Source organism: Rattus norvegicus, chromosome 9, assembly GCF_036323735.1.
Source record: "Rattus norvegicus strain BN/NHsdMcwi chromosome 9, GRCr8, whole genome shotgun sequence".
NCBI lineage: Eukaryota > Metazoa > Chordata > Mammalia > Rodentia > Muridae > Rattus > Rattus norvegicus.
Window position 1 is genome coordinate 64,352,255 of NC_086027.1, and position 17,145 is coordinate 64,369,399.

The 17,145-nt window shown below is 43.4% G+C and overlaps 1 protein-coding gene across 12 annotated transcripts in view; it reads right to left on the minus strand.

Moving 5' to 3' along the window:
• Boll (boule homolog, RNA binding protein) overlaps positions 1 to 2,140 on the minus strand; it is a 128,984-nt gene extending 126,844 nt beyond the window's left edge. For 2 of the 12 annotated variants that reach the window (XR_001839681.3, XM_039084085.2), the window contains exon 1: positions 1,880 to 2,140. Coding sequence is in view for 9 of the 12 variants with exons in the window: in XM_039084085.2 (XP_038940013.1) it covers positions 1,880 to 1,900 (21 nt within the window). In the remaining 3 variants the exon portion in view is untranslated. Of the gene's footprint in view, positions 1 to 1,090; positions 1,338 to 1,879 lie in introns of those variants that run through there. The other 10 variants (XM_006244941.5, XM_063267600.1, XR_005488953.2 and 7 more) reach the window with 9 other exon arrangements.
• Between the last annotated feature and the right edge of the window lie 15,005 nt (positions 2,141 to 17,145).

Here is a 17,145-nt window from a genome sequence, read left to right on the forward strand (position 1 = left end):
AGCATATACAATCATAGAAATATTCCCATTTCCTTACAATATGCATTCCAGGCAAAGCCCTTCTACCTGAAATCCTGAAAGTCTTAAGCCCATATTGTATAAATTGTGTTCTTAACACCTGAGAGGCCCCAAGGTGCACTTTCTTCCTAGTACCAATGACTTCACAGACAACTCAATTACGGATGTGTCTGTGGTCTACAGAGTGAGTTCCAGGACAGCCAAGGCTACACAGAGAAATAAAACAAAGCAAAAATTGGGATATATTATGAGCATACTTCTAATTTGGAAGGCTTAACATATCAATATCAACGTCCATTTGTAGTATAGAATTTGTTAAATAGTGAAAAACATCTTCATGAAATTATCTAAAAACAAAGGAGTTCAATGGAAGTACTAGTTTGTCTTCAAGTAAGAAGACTCCATTTTTTCCTGTTTGACGTGGATGGAATTAGTCCTAAAGGAAGACAGAAAAAGAAAAAAATATATTTTAAAACAACCAATTCACTTGAGTCCCTGTTTTTAAGGTTCCTGTTGTCGATGTCACAGCTTCCTTTCTCGCTCACCACAACATACTACATATTTACCTGTCACTATGCTATAGTATTCACGAGGACAGGAAACTTGCCTCTTAAAAAAAAAAAAAAAACTCACCTCAATACGCAACACAGAAACATCACTTAGCAAATGTTTAGAGTGTGTATCTGTCAAATGTATGAACCTTGTTTAAGAAGAGACCTGCTTGGTTTTTACTGAACATTTGGGTAAGGACTGAAGTATCAAGAATATGCTAGAGCACATTTTACAGTTAGTGACTACAAGGCTCAGGCAGAGGTAACATCAAGTTCCTTAGAGATCAGCAGTGACTTTGACAAGAGAGGAAACCTCTCATTGTCAACCATTTGAAAGCACGAGCTAGGGGCTGCTCCAGGATTTAGTCTGGGTCCTCTGCTTCGCTGTAAAGCTTGACCACTAACGAGTTTATTAAGATGCTCTTCCAAGGGAAAGTGGCCCCAGTGCCTCCTTCTCTGGGTCTTAACCTCGACCTCGAGATGGACCATCTTTGCAAAGACAAAGCAAGAGGTGGGCTAACCGTCGCAGTCACCGCCTCGGTGCTCCTTCCCCTCTGAGGCCAGCAGGCTGAGGTGATGGGGCAATTGACAACATCCTCGGGTTCTCTCGGGTCATCGTGGACTGGGACACTGACACGAGGATCCCCCCCCTCCCCACCAAAGTGCGGGAGGGAAAAGAAGGCCAGCCAGCGAGAAATTTTGTCAGGCAAACCCGCCAGCAGCGGTGGCGGGAACCCTCAACGGCACCTACCACGCGCTGCCCGCCTCGTGCACAGCAGGCCCTAGCCTTGCGTTGGCGCATTCTGATTGGCTGTCGGCCAGGCACGGGGCGGGGCGCGGCGGCACATTACCAGGCTGCGCTGGGGCCTCTAGGCCCCAGGCCAGGCCCAGGCCTGACGGGGCGGCGCGCGTAGCTCAGGCCTTCCCGGGCCCAGGCCTACCCGGGGAGGGGCGTCGACGACGGCCGCGCAACTCGTGGCCGCGGGCAGTGAGAATGTGTCCTGAAAGGGCGAGCGTCGAGGGCGCCGCAGTTTGGGCGGGAAAACTTCAGGGCTGCCGCTTGCTAGGCATGGAGGGCTGATGGCAGTTTCCCCTGGCTACCCACCCGCCCACAGCGGTCCAGCTACTCCTCCCCCGCCCCCGCCGCCCTTTCTCACACACCCCGAAGGGTCGCTCTCCTCAGCGGGGACTCCCGCTGCCCACTCGCACCGCGTTCCTTCCCACCCAAACAGCAAGGCTTTCGGCTCCAAAGCCCAGCCTTCCACCCCGTCAGGGGCCGGGCCGCACAGGGTCCAGTCCTCAGCACTCACCGCCCGGGACTCGGTCTCCATCTTTCTTCACCACTCTTGAGAGCGGCTGGAGGCGCGGGAAGCTCAAGTTGGAAGGCGCGTTCGCAGGAAGCGAGCCGGCGCGTCTCCCGTCGGGGACTCGCTCCCCCTGGCGGCGGCGGCTGCAGCTGCAGCGGCGCAGTCTCTCGGAGCCCGGCGAGCTGGCCTGGGGGGCGGGGGAGGGCGGCGGCGGTGGCGCTGTGCGCAAGTCCGGGGGGCGCCAGGCGGCGGGCACGGACGGCGCGCACTTCGACTGCCAGCGGCGGCGGGTCGGACGGACGGCACGCACTGTGAGCGGAGGCGGCCGCTTCAGGGAAGCAAAGAGTGGCGAGTCGTCCCTTCCCTGGAGAGCCAGCTTCTACCGTCTACTACTGTGCGTGGCTTCTGGGGACTTCCGAAGTCTAGTTCGAAGACAGGAAGACAGTTCCCACGTGCAAACCCCGCTCCGTCCGGGGCACTCGCACTCCCAGAAGCGGTGGACCCCTCTGGTCTCAGCACAGTCGCTCTTGCTGTCACTCATCCCTGCCAGGGAGGCGGGGCAGCGCAGTCCAGGCTACTGGTAGGCTGGCTCTCCTAAGCTCCTGAGAGCTGGTGGAGCCTGGCTAATGCATTTAATCTCAGCACTTGGGAAGCTGAGGCAGGAGGATTTCTGAGGTCAGGGTCAGCTTGGTTTATATAGTGAGTTCAAGAATAGTTTAAGGGCTACACAGTGAGGCCTTGTCTCACTCCCCTCTCCCACTCTCCCACAAAAACAAAATAAAAAAGGAGAGAGCCTAAGGGAAGGGAAGCAGCTTCATTAGACTTGGTCCCATTAGACTTAGGCTTTGGGATCCCTGTTGAAAGACGCCTTTGCAAGGAATGTTTCCAAAAGGTGCGCGAGAGCTTACCTTCTCTCTTAAGTAGTATATAATTTCCTTTAGATAAATTCACGTGATAAGGACTTTGATTATTATAGGTGACTATCTGTCATGGACACGTCTTGTTTGAGGTGCAGTGCTTTACGGCCATTTCACATTCTAATATAAATAGATAAGTACTTGGGTCAAGGTCCAAAGCTATAGCTTTAACCCTAGCCCTCTGCAGCCCTGCTTCTTCATCTTAAAGGGTTGGCTATATTTTAACCGTTAAAAGTTACATCCGTGATAACTTGTGTATTTTGTGTTGTAAAATTTGTTCTCAAAGTAAGCAGCAACAATATTAATGTTAGTATGTCCAAAGGTTAGTTATCAAAAATAAATATCTAAAAACAGTTATTTACCAAAAATAAGATGGAAAATAATTTTTGTTAATTTTACAAAAAGCACCCTAGCAGTTGTCAAACATTTCTGCATACAATTAAACTCATTTTTTCAAGTTTTAGTTTCTGTGGAAAAGGAATATACAGATGTGTATTCAGATTTAAATACATAGTCTAGAATTGATTTTTGGGCATTCACTCCCTCCAGTTGTAAGTAAGGATTTGAGTATAATACTAATCTCTTTTCTGCTGAAGTCATTTTCTTCTACTAAAAATAGTCGCTTTTGAAGGAAATGTCTTCTAAAAAGGGGCACTTGCTCACAGGAAATACTTGGTCTGACATAATGAACAAACTTGAGGGAACTGTGACTGTGTCCCAGGCCTGTATGGTATTAGGGAAGATAGCTGCTCTCTTCTGTCCAGCTCCTCTTCTTATCCAAAAGGAACTTAAAAATTCTTGGCTGAATCACAAAATTCTATGATCCAACTTAGTAGACAAAGTAGAGTAGTTCTTCTTCTTCTTCTTCTTCTTCTTCTTCTTCTTCTTCTTCTTCTTCTTCTTCTTCTTCTTCTTCTTCTTCTTCTTCTTCTTCTTCTTCTTCTCTTCTTCTGATTTATTTATTTCATGTGTGTAGGTATACTGTCGCATTACAGATAGTTGTGAGCCACCATGTGGTTGTTGGGAATTGAACTCAGGCCCTCTGGAAAAGCAGTCAGTGTTCTTAACGGCTGAGCCATCACCCCAGGCCCAAAGTAGAGTTATTATGCTCATAATGGGATGTGCTGCTGGAAGGCAGAATTCAGACATTAGTCCTTATTGCAAAAATATTTAAACTCTGTTAGGGGCTCTTCTCCACCTTTGGTCATTCAGTTCCCAAATGAAAGAGACAAAACCTTTATATTTATGATAATCCCTATGCACTAGATCTGGGCAGATATCTACCCTCTAAGCTATTAGTATCTACTTCCCTATCAAATATCCCAAGTTATAACTTGCCATGTTTCAGCTGGATAGCTCTTAACCCCAATTGCCAGCCCTCATGGCCATGTTTTAATGACTCACCTACCTCACGTTGTCTTCTCCTCTACTTCGTCCTTGTGGTCCTTCTCCAACACCAAGCCCAAGAACCGAACCCCACCTCCCTCTCTTCTTCCTATCTATAGGCTTTGGCATCGTCATTTAACCAGTAGTTTTAAATCAAGGAGCAAGGTCACGTAGCATCTCTTGTCCCCGAGGCAACCATGGCCAGTATTTCGTATAACAGAACATAGCAACAGACCAAACCTCAACAAGTTCTCAAGACGTGAATGTAGAAGAGGCCAGGGATGGTGGTATGTGTCTGTTTTCCCAGTTGCCTGTGATGCTGAGGCAGGAGGATCACTTGAACCCACAGTTTGAGACCAGTTTGGGTACTGTAAGACATCATCGAAATAACCTAGAAGGGGAGAAAAGACCAATTTGTACAAATGATAATTATATCTAAACATGCTTAAAATAAGAAACAAGCAAAAGATATGTGAACTGTGACCAAAACACTGTGGGAATGACAATATACACTGTGGGTATACAGGGCTGGGAATGGTCAGAATTAAGGCTGGAAATGCTGTCCTGGCAGGAAATGGGAGAGAAGGCTCTTAGAGCCTTAATATGTACCCAGTTCTGGGCCTAGTACTTTTTTTTTTTTTTGATCAGCATTTCACAGTGTTGCTCAGCCGACCTAGAACTGTAATGGAACACTGGCCTGTAATTCATGAACGTTCTGCTCCAGTCCTTGATTACTGCAATTAATTACAGGACTCTGCCCACCACAGCTCGGTTTTCTATTCAAATCTCACTAAAAAAATTTAAAGTAATTGCATTTTGTGTGTGTGTGTGTGTGTGTGTGTGTGTGTGTCTGTGCGCGCACACGCGCGCACATGCACTTGCGTGTGTAAAGGGTGGTCAGAGGATAACTTTTGAGAGTTGATTTTCCTTTTCCACTGTGTAGGCCCCCAGGATCAATCTTAAATTGTCTGTCTTGGTGGCAAGGCAAGTGCCATTACCCTCTGAATCATCTTGTTAGCCATTGCTTTGTCTCTCTTACTTTCTCTTTCCAATTGGAATTTGAGTCTTAGAGAGGTAAGGAGACTCTTGTCCATTGCTAGTAAGGGTTGGATGTAGTTTTCAAGACTTAATTTTATTTGACTCTGATAATTATACCTTATAAATCAGTTACAATTTAATTCTGGGGACCTTTGCAAATTAGAGCTATCAAAGATACCTGAACTAAGACATTATCTAATCGGTGCTAAAACTTAGAGATTTTTGGTTAGGATTTCAATCTTGACTCTCCATCAAAAATCATGTATTACAGTTTGGTCCCCAGCTGGGGGCAGTAAAGGAATTGAAGAAAAATTTAGGCAGAGGGTCCTCACTGAGGGAAGTCAGATAATTAGGGTAATAAGTGGATCTTTGCAGCCTACCCACTCTTCTCATTGCTTTCCTGATACTATGAGGTGAAAAACTTTTTTCCAACCATGTAGATTGTAGCATGGATTCCCAGCACTCATGTAAAACCAGTACTTGTTGCAATCTCAGTCATAGGGACACAGACACAAGGATCCCTGCTGGCTAGCAAGATGAGCTACACTACAAGCTTCAGGCTTGGTAAGAGACCCTGTCTCAAAAAATGAGGTAGAGAACAATTGGGGAAAACACCTGGATTTGGATTCTGGCCACCACAAGTATATGTATGTATGTATATACATGTACACCAATGCACCATACACACCAAGTGTAATAATGATAACTTACAAACCTAAGTATGTCTTGTGTTTCAGTTTATCATAGGATACCAATGCTACTTATGTTTTCTATCAGTCTGTTCAGATCATAGTTCTTGTATCTTAGTTGCTTTTTGTCACTAGTGAATAACAGATTGGGCAACTTTTAAAGAATAGAAGGCTATTTTGAAAGTTCAAGGACAAATGTTGCATCTGGTAATGGCAGTATTTCAGGGGGAATACTGAGGTGGTACAGGACACCACACAGCAAGAGGCTGTGTGTGTGTGTGTGTGTGTGTGTGTGTGTGTGTGTGTGTGTGTGTGTTTCTGTGTTTGTCTTCTAGTCCATCTCATAAAGCTACATGTATTTAATCATGGTCATCTACCCTGATGGTTATCTAATTCCAATTACCTTCCCAAACCCAACCTCTAAAACTATTTGAATCTAATTTACACTGTCTTAATTCTTGTCTTAGTCACTGTTCTATTGCTGTGAAGAGACACCATGATCACAGCAACGTTTACAAAGGAAAACGTTTAATTGGGGCTGGCTTACAGTTTCAGAGGTTTAGTTCATTGTCGTTATGGAAGGAAGCATAGTGATATATAGGCAGACATGATGCTGGAGAAGGAGCTGAGAGTTCTACATCTGGATCTTCAGGCATCAGGAAGAGAGACATTAGGCTTGGCTTTGGCTTTTGAGATCTCAAAGCCTGCTTCCAATGATATACTTCCTCCACCCCTACTCCAACAAGGCCACACTACCCAATCTTTCCTGCCTACTGGTCTTTAGCTGTTCCTGTGGGCCTGTGTCCTGAGTCCACTAGGCAGGTCGCTTGGAGCAGAAAAGTTGGTCATAACTGTGGTCCTGCTGCTCAAGTTGCTTGTGGGGGGCTGCTTTTGAGCTCTTCATGAGAGTGGCAACCAGGAGGGCCTGTGTGGCCTTTTCCGAGAGCCCCTGTGCACCGGGGTCTCAGATGGCGTTAGGTGTTTTCCTCTGGAGTCAGAGATGTGGGCAGAGTGTAGTCTCTTTTGGCCTCCCAGGCGTGTCTGCCCCTGTGAAGGTTTAGCTCTCCCTCCCATGGGATTTGGGTGCAGAGAGCTGTTGATTGGTCCCTTTAGGTCCTGTCCTGTATTTCTTTAAGGGAGTTATTTATGTCCTTCTTAAAGTCCTCCACCATCATCATAAAATGTGATTTTATATCTATATCTTGCTTTTCCAGTGAGTTTGGATATCTAGTATTTGCTTTGGTGGGAGAACTGGGCTCTGATGATGCCAAGTTGGCTTCTGTTGCTTAGGTTCCTGTGCTTGCCTCTTGCAATCAGGTTGTCTCTGATGTTAGCTTGTCTTGCTGTTTCTGACAGTGACTTGACCCTCCTGTAGGCCTGTATGTCTGCACTTCTGTAGACCTGTTTTCTTTCAGTTGGATCTGGGAACAGAGAGCTCTGCTCTCAGGTGTGTAGGCACTCCTGGCAGCTGGCTTTCAGCTCTAGGTGCAGGCAGAAACCTGAGGGGTCCTGCCCCTGACTGCTTCTAGGTCCCCAGTGATGGCACTAGGCCATTTCCTCTTGTGTCGGGAATGTGGGCAGAGAGTAGTCTCCTCTAATTTCTCAGGAGTGTCCACACTTCTGAGGGTCCAGCTCTCTCCTCCATGGGATTTGGGTACAGGGATGGGAAGCTTTTTTCAAAAACTAAAATAAATTTAAAATTACACTAAACATACAATAAAACAAACATAAAAGGTAAAAAAGAAATTTAATGGTAAAGTAGAGATCAGTTCTTCCTGGGGCCTCAAAAACCTAAGTTTACCGGCAACCAACAGATTGGGAAAAGATCTTTACCAATCCTACAACAGATAGAGGCCTTATATCCAAAATATACAAAGAACTCAAGAAGTTAGACCGCAGGGAAACAAATAACCCTATTAAAAAATGGGGTTCAGAGCTAAACAAAGAATTCACAGCTGAGGAATGCCGAATGGCTGAGAAACACCTAAAGAAATGTTCAACATCTTTACTCATAAGGGAAATGCAAATCAAAACAACCCTGAGATTTCACCTCACACCAGTGAGAATGGCTAAGATCAAAAACTCAGGGGACAACAGATGCTGGCGAGGATGTGGAGAAAGAGGAACACTCCTCCATTGTTGGTGGGATTGCAGACTGGTACAACCATTCTGGAAATCAGTCTGGAGGATCCTCAGAAAATTGGACATTGAACTGCCTGAGGATCCAGCTATACCTCTCTTGGGCATATACCCAAAAGATGCCCCAACATATAAAAAAGACACGTGCTCCACTATGTTCATAGCAGCCTTATTTATAATAGCCAGAAGCTGAAAAGAACCCAGATGCCCTTCAACAGAGGAATGGATACAGAAAATGTGGTACATCTACACAATGGAATATTACTCAGCTATCAAAAACAATGACTTTATGAAATTCGTAGGCAAATGGTTGGAACTGGAAAACATCATCCTGAGTGAGCTAACCCAATCACAGAAAGACATACATGGTATGCACTCATTGATAAGTGGCTATTAGCCCAAATGCTTGAATTACCCTAGATGCCTAGAACAAATGAAACTCAAGACGGAGGATCAAAATGTGAATGCTTCACTCCTTCTTTAAAAGGGGAACAAGAATACCCTTGGCAGGGAAGAGAGAGGCAAAAATTAAAACAGAGACTGAAGGAACACCCATTCAGAGTCTGCCCCACATGTGGCCCATACATATACAGCCACCCAATTAGACAAGATGGATGAAGCAAAGAAGTGCAGGCCAAGAGGAGCCAGATGTAGATCGCTCCTGAGAGACACAGCCAGAATACAGCAAATACAGAGGCGAATGCCAGCAGCAAACCACTGAACTGAGAATAGGACCCCCGTTGAAGGAATCAGAGAAAGAACTGGAAGAGCTTGAAGGGGCTCGAGACCCCATATGTACAACAATGCCAAGCAACCAGAGCTTCCAGGGACTAAGCCACTACCTAAAGACTATATACATGGACTGACCCTGGACTCTGACCCCATAGGTAGCAATGAATAGCCTAGTAAGAGCACCAGTGGAAGGGGAAGCCCTGGGTCCTGCTAAGACTGAACCCCCAGTGAACTAGACTGGTGGGGGGAGGGCGGCAATGGGGGGAGGGTTGGGAGGGGAACACCCATAAGAAAGGGGAGGGGAGAGGGGGATGTTTGCCCGGATACCGGGAAAGGGAATAACACTCGAAATGTATATAAGAAATACTCAAGTTAATAAAAAAAAAAAAAACAAACAAAAAACCCCTAAGTTTACCAGGCAGATGGAATCGTGACTTTGTAGTTTCTTGGTTTTCCCCCATGTTGAGGTTGGTCCTGATCTTGGGCCAATTGGATCGCTTGTCTCCTGAGGCTGCCTTAGCCTAATGAACCTCCCTTCTTGTACATCAGTACCCTCTGCTGGCCATCCAGGGTCTCGCTTGCTCTGGAGACTTAGCAGTTTGTGGACTCTTTGGACTTCGCAGTTTGTGTTCAACTTCTTTGTCAAAGTGCTTGGTTTTGAGTTACCTATGAGTCACGCCTCTGGGCATGTTATTGAGGGTACTTCCAAATGTACTTAACCGAGGGGACAAGATGCACAGTGTTGGTGTCCCCACACTATGGCTGCGTTGCGACTAGCCTCATGCCTACGTCTTCCAATGGACCCACGATCTCCAACTGTGAGTCACAATAAACCCTTCCTCCCTTAAGTTGTTTTTAGTCAGATATTTGATCGTGGTGTTGAGAACCATACCAATAGATTCAGTTAATCTGTAAGCTGAAACTGTCTCTCAGTTGTGTTTACAGTCAGAGGAGGAAACCCCATCACGTGGTTTCATATTCTTGCCCCGCATTGAGCACACTGTGGTATGGGGAAAACATGGAGGCAGAGTGTTCTACTTTAACCGAGCTAAAGAATTTTCAGTCCCACTGTAAACCATGGGGCAGAGAGGTAGCTCCAGATACTGTAGCCAACTAGAGCAGGCTTCCAGGCCCTAGAGCCACCAACCACCTTGCTGTTTACAGCCAGAGTCCCCGTTAGGCTGAATTTCTCAACAGGTCCATGTCCCATTATCTCCCTCTCCATAGACAACTTGAGGGACCATCTCCCGCCCAGAGGCTATAGGCAGGTACCCTCCAGGTTCTCTGACTTGTGATTTGTCCTTGTTTTTCAGATTCCAGAGAAGTTTAGTATCAAATAATAGGCCTCCATCAAGATGGCCACAGGGTAGAGCTCTCTGTGGTATGGAACACGAAGAAACGGTTTACTTTATCTACACCGACTTGCACATAGGAAGTATCATGGTCACACTGAAGCCCTCAGCTGGACTTAGGGCTTAGCTTCCTGTGCTTGCCTCTTGCCATCAGGTTGTCTCTGGTGTTAGCTTGTCTTGCTGTCTCTGACAGTGGCTTGACCCTCCTGTAGGCCTGTGTGTCAGCGCTCCTGTAGACCTGTTCTCTTTCAGCTGGATCTGGGAACAGAGAGCTCTTTCAGGTGTAGATGCTCCTGGCAGCTGGCTTTCAGGTCTAGGTGCAGGCAGAAACCTGAAGGGTCCTGCCTCTGACTGCTCCTAGGCCCCAAGAGATGGCACTAGGCGATTTCCTCTTGGGTCGGGAAGCTTAGGGACAAGTTTGTGTGTGTGTGTGTGTGTGTGTGTGTGTGTGTGTCTTACACTCCCATTTCTCTTTGTATTGGGGCCTCGTGGCTTGCTGTGTGGGTGTGGCATTAGCTTCCTTTCTTCCACCAGGGAATTGGAGTGGGCCTGTTTCTATAGATGGCTTTTGTTTCTCAAGGCTCTTCAGTGTGTCTAGTTTCTGATGTTTTCCATACTTCTCTTTTGGAAATGGTCAGTCTTTTTTAAAAAGTTATTTTATTTACTTACATTCTAGTTGTTGCCCTACCTCCATCTCCCTTTCCACTGTTCTTCATCTCATTCCTCCTCCCCCTTGCCTCCGAGAGGGTGCTCCCTTACTTCCAGTCCTTACCCTTCCCAAGTGCATCTTCTTCCACAGCAGTCACACTAGGCAGACCTCTGCTAAATACGGGCCAAGGGCCTCAGACCATCCTACATATGCACCTGGTTGGTGGCCCAGTCTCTGGGAGCTCCTCAGGGTCTGGGTTAGTTGAGCCTGCTGGTTTTCCTATGGGATTGTTCTCCCTTTCAGCTTCTTTAATCCTTCCCCTAATTCAACCCCTAGGTCCCTACCTTCAGTCCAATGGTTGGGTGTAAGTATCTGCCTCTGTCTTATAAGCTGTTGGTAGGGCCTCTCAGAGGACAGCCATGCCAGGCTCCCATCTGTGTGCATATCATAGCATCAGTAATAGTGTGTCAAGCCTTGGTGCTCCCCCTTACCTCCCATGAGATCCCAAATTGGGCCGATCATTAGACCGCCTTTCAGTCTCATCTTCATTTTTGTCCCTGAAGTTCTTTTAGACAAGAACATTTCTGGATCAGAAAGTTTGACTGTGGTTAGTAACCCTGTCCCTCCACTTGAGGCCCTATTTATCTCCTGGAGGTAGACTATCTGAGTTTTCTCTCCCTAATGTTGGGCATTTTGGCTAAGGTCACCCTCAATCAGTCATGAGAGTCTCTGGGTCTCTGGTATTTTCTAGAGGATCCCCCACCTCCCAGCCCACAATGCTGCATATTTCCATTCATTTTCTTGGCCTTCTGGTTTTCTCTACTGTTCTCTCCCCATATCTGATCCTGTTCCCTTTTTCCTCTCTCCCTTCTCTCTCCCACAAGCTCCCTCCCTCCCTCTGCTTCCCATGAGTATTTCCTTCCCCCTTCTAAATGGGATTGAAGCTTCCTCATTTTGGCCTTTCTGCTTGTTATGCTTACAGTCTGTAGGTCATTTGCTAGCTATTCTGTACTTTTTGGCTAAAATCCACTTATCAGTAAGTACATATCATGAATGTCCTTTTGGGTCTGGGTTACCTCACTCAGGATGATATTTTCTAAAATTCACGATGTCCTCATTTTTATAGCTGAATAGTATTCCATGGTGTAAACAAACCACAGTTTCTGTATCCATTCTTCAGTTAAGGGACACCTGGGTTGTTTTCAGATTCTGGCTATTACAAATAAGGCTGCTATGAACATAGTGGAGCATGTGTCCTTGTGGTATGGTAGGGAGACATTTGGATATATGCCCAAGAGTGATATAGCTGGGTCTTCAGGTAGAGCTATTTCCAATTTTCTAAGGAACTGTCAGATTGTTTTCCAGAGTGGTTGTACCAGTATGCAATACCACCAGCAATGGAGCAGTTTTCCTCTTTCTTCATATCCTTACCAACATGTGCTGTCATTTGAGGTTTTGATCTTAGCCATTCTGATTGGTGTGGGGTTGAATCATTTCTCTGTTGACTCAGGACTGAACATTTCTTTAAGTGCTTCTCAGCCATTCAAAATTCTTCTATTGAGAATTCTGTTTAGCGTCTGTACCCTATGGATTACTTTTTTAAAGATTTATTTATTTATTATATATAAGTACATTGTAGCTGTCTTCAGACACTCCAGAAGAGGGCATTAGATCTCATTACAGATGGTTGTGAGCCACCATGTGGTTGCTGGGATTTGAACTCAAGACTTGTGGAAGAGAGTTGGTGCTCTTAATCACTGAACATCTCTCCAGTCCAGGTTATTATTTTTTTTTTTTTGGAGCTTAACTTCTTTAGTTTCTTATATATTTTGGATAGTAACCCTCTGCTGGATGTAGGATTAGTGAAGATTTTTTTTCAATCTGTAAGTTGCTGATTTGTCCTACTGATAGTGTCTTTTGCTTTTCAGTTTCATGAGGTCCTATTTACTAGTTGTTGATCTTAGAGCCTGAGCCATTGGTATTCTGTTTAGGAAATTTCCCACTGTACCAATGAGTTTGAGGCTCATTCCCACTTTCTCTTTTATTAGATCCAGTGTATCTGGTTTTATGTTGAGGTCCTTGATCCACTTGATCTTTGCATAAGATGATAAATATGGATCTATTTTCATTCTCCTACATACAGATAGCCAGTTAGACCAGCACTATTTATTGAAGATGCTTTCTTTTCCACTGAATGTTTTTGACTTCTTTGTCAAAGATAAAATGTCCATAGGTATATGGATTTACTTCTGGGCCTTCAATTCTATTCCACTGATAGATCTGTCTGTCTCTATACCAATAGCATACAGTTTTTTTAAAAAAATCATTATTGCTCTGTAGTACAGCTTAAGGTCAGGGTGGTGATTTACCTGGAAGTTCTTTTATTGTTGAGGATTGTTTTGGCTATTCTGGGTTTTCTGTTTTTCCACATGAAGTTGAGAATTGCTTGTTCCATGTCTGTGAAGAATTGTGGTGGAATTTTGATGGGGATTGCATTGAATTTGTAGATCACTTTGGCCATTTTTCACTATGTTAATCCTACCAATCTGTGAGCATGGGATATCTTTCAATCTTCTGAGGTCTTCTTTGATTTCTTTTTTCAGGGATGTCAAGTTTTTGTCATATAGATCTTTCACATGCTTGGTAAGATATTTTATACTATTTGTGGCTATTGTGAAGGGTGTTGTTTCTCTAATTTCTTTCTCAACCTATTTATCCTTTGAGTAAAGGAAGGCTACTGATTTGTTTGAGTTAATTTTATATCCTACCACTTTGCTGAAGTTGTTTATCAACTGTAGGAGTTCTCTGGTAGAATTTTGGGGGTAGCTTATAGTATTATATAATCTACGAATATGATATTTTGACTTCTTTCTTTCCAATTTGTATCCCCTTGATCTCCTTTCGTTGCCTAATTGTTGTAGATAGAACGTTGGAGTACTATATTGAATAGATAGGGAGGGAGTTGGCAGCCTTGTATTGTCATGAATTTTAGCGAGATTGCTTCTAGTTTCTTTCTATTTAATTTGATATTGGCTGTTGGTTTGCTATATATTGCTTTTATTATGTTTAGGTATGCACCATGAATTCCTGACCTCCCCAAGACTTTTAACATGAAGAGGTGTTGTATTTTGTCAAAGACTTTTTCAGCATCTAATGAGATGATCATGTATTTTTTTTCTTGAGTTCGTTTATATAGTGGATTATGTTGATGAATTCTTGTATATTGAACCATTTCTGTATCCCTGGAATGAAGGTTACTTGATCGTGGCAAATGATAGTTTTGATGTGTGCTTGGATTTAGTTTGTGAGAATTTTATTGAGTATTTTTGCATCGATATTAATAAATGAGATTGGTCTGAAGTTCTTTTTCTTTTTTGGAGTCTTTCTGTGGTTTAGGTATCAGTAATTTTGGCTTCATAGAATGAATTAAGTAATGTTTATCCTGTTTCTATTTTGTGGAATAGTTTGAGGAATATTGGTGTTAGCTCTTCCCTGGAGGTCTGGTAGAATTCTGCACTAAAACCATCTGACCTGGGCTTTTTTTGTTTTGGAAGTTTTTGATGAATATTTTTATTTCCTTAGGCATTAGGGGACTGTTCAGATAGTTTACCTGATCTTGATTTAACTTTGATATATGGTGTTTGTCTAGAAAGTCATTCATTTCATCTAGGTTTTCCAGTTTTTGTGCAGTATAGGCTTTTGTAGTAGGCTCTGATGATTTCTGTTGTTATGTCCTCCTTTTCATCTCTAATTTTGTTAATTTGAATACTGTCTCTGTGCCCTTCAGTTAATTTTGCTGAGGGTTTATCTTTCTTGTTGATTTTTCAAAGAACCAGCTCTTGGTTTTGTTGGTTCTTTGTATCCTTCTCTTTGTTTCTAACTGGTTGATTTCAGCCCTGAACTATCATCTACTCCTCTTAGGTCTATTTGCTTCTTTCTGTTCCAGAGCTTTCAAGTGGGAAGTTGCTAGTATTAGATCTCTTGAAATTCTTCATGAAGGCGCTATGAATTTTCCTCTTAACACCGCTTTCATTGTGTCCCATAAGTTTGGGTATGCTATGTCTTAATTTTCATTGAATTCTGTAGAGTCTTTGATTTCTGTCTTTATTTCTTCCCTGATCAGGTTATCATTGAGCAGAGAGTTGGTCAGTTTCCATGAATATGTGGACTTTCTGTTGTTTTGAAGGAAGTCTAGCCTTAGCTCGTGGTAATCTGATAGAATGCATGGGATCATTCCAATCCTCTTGTATCTGTTGAGGCTTGTTTTATGTTTGAATACATGGCCAGTTTTGGAGAAAGTTCCATGAGTGCCGAGAAGGCATAGTCTCTTATTTTGGGGTGAAGCGTTCTGTAGAAATTTGTTAAATCCATTTGGTTCATAACTTCTGTATTTCTGTTTAGTTTCTGTTTCCATGACCTGTCCATTGGTGAGATTGGGATATTGAAGTTTCCTGCTATTATTGTGTGAGTTTTAATGTGTGTTTTGAACTTTAGTAGTTTCTTTTATGAATGTGGGTGCTCTTGCCTTTGGGGTATAGATGTCCAGAATTCAGATTCCTCTTGGTGGATTTTTCCTTTGATGAATATGAAGTGTCCTTCCCCATCTTGCATGATAACTTTTGGTTGAAAGGCTATTTTATTGGATGTTAGAATGGCAACTCCAGCTTGTTTTTTGGGACCATTTGCTTGGAAAACCCCTTTCCAGCCTTTTACTCTGAGGTAGTGTCTGTCTTTGTCACTGAGGTGTTTTTCTTGGATGCATCAAAATGCTAGATCCTGTTTATGTATCCAGTCTGTGTCTTTTTATTGGGGAATTGAGTCCATTGATGTTGAGAAATATTAAAGACAGATGATAGTTCCTGTTGTTTTTGTTGCTGGAGGTGGTATTATGTGTGTGGTATTATCTCTTCCTTTGGGTTTGTTATGAAATGTTTAGTTTCTTACGTTTCTTGTATGTAGTTACCCTCTTTGTGTTGGAGATTTCATTTGGTATCCTTTGTAGGGCTGAATTAGTAGAAAGATATTGTTTAAATTTGGTTTTATCATGGAATATCTTGGTTTTTCCATCTATAATGATCGAGAGTTTTGCTGAGTATAGTATTCTGGGATGGTATTTGTGTTTTCTTAGGTCCTGGATAACATCTGTCCAGGATCTTCTGGATTTTAGAGTCTCTTTTGAGAAGTCTTGTGTTAATTCTTACAGTTCTGCCTTTATATGTTACTGGTCTTTCCCCCTTACAGCTTTTAATATTCTTTCTTTGTTTTGTGCATTTAGTGTTTTGATTATTATGTGAAGAGAGGATTTTCTTTTCTGGTCCAATCTATTTGGTGTTCTATAGGTTTCTTGTACATTTATGGCCATCTCTTTAGGTTAGGGAAGTTTTCTTCTATGATTTTATTGAAGATGTTTTCTGGCCCTGTGATCTGGGATTCTTCACCCTCTTCTATTATTATTAGTTTGATCTTTTCATTGTGCCCTGAATTTCCTGGATATTTTGGGTTAGGGTCTTTTTTACATTTGTATTTTCTTTGACTGATGTTAATATCTTCTATGGTATCTTCTATGCCTGAGATTCTCTCTTCTATCTGTTGTATTCTGTTGGCTGTAGCTCCTGATCTCTTTCCTAAATTGTCCATCTCCAGGGTTTTCTTCCTTTGTGTTTTCTTTATTGTTTCTATTTCTGTCCCCGCCAGCGGGGACCCAGTTATTCAGGGTCCCGAAGGGGCGCTACCCTTGGGCCTAAATGGGGGGCGAGAGAAGAAGGAGACCAAGCAAGATTCTGTTGTCAAGGTCTCATTTATTGGGGTGAACGTTACAGCTTTTAAGGCTTTCAGGTAGGGGCAGTGTCCTTTGTGAAACACAGAGGAGGGGGAGGTGTGGCTATAGGTAGTGATAGCTGGAGGCAAAGAGGTCAGGCAGTAGATGATGAGGTCAGGCGGTGGAGACACCCGGTGTTGATTCAGGAGGTAACAGGTATCTGCTAAGGGAGCTGAGGCATCCCTTGAATGTTATCTTCCTGTGCCCTAAACTCATGGGAGAGGCTTTCATTCAACAATCTTAAGACTTAAGGCAGTCATCTTAGGGGTGAATATCTGTGGCCAAACAGCCCAGAGTCACCTAGTCACTTTGATCCATGCAGTTCAAAAAGCAGCTAGGCCCAAATCCAATATGGCTCCGTGCATATTTCCATTTTAGTTCTTGGACCGTTTTGTTCAATTCCTTTACCTGCTTGATTTTACTTTCCTGTATTTCTTTTTTTTTCTTTTTTAAGGGTTTCTACCTGTTTGCCTATGTTTTCCTATATTTCTTTTTTTTCATTTTCTTTTTTTAATTAATTATTATTTTTTTTATTAACTTGAGTATTTC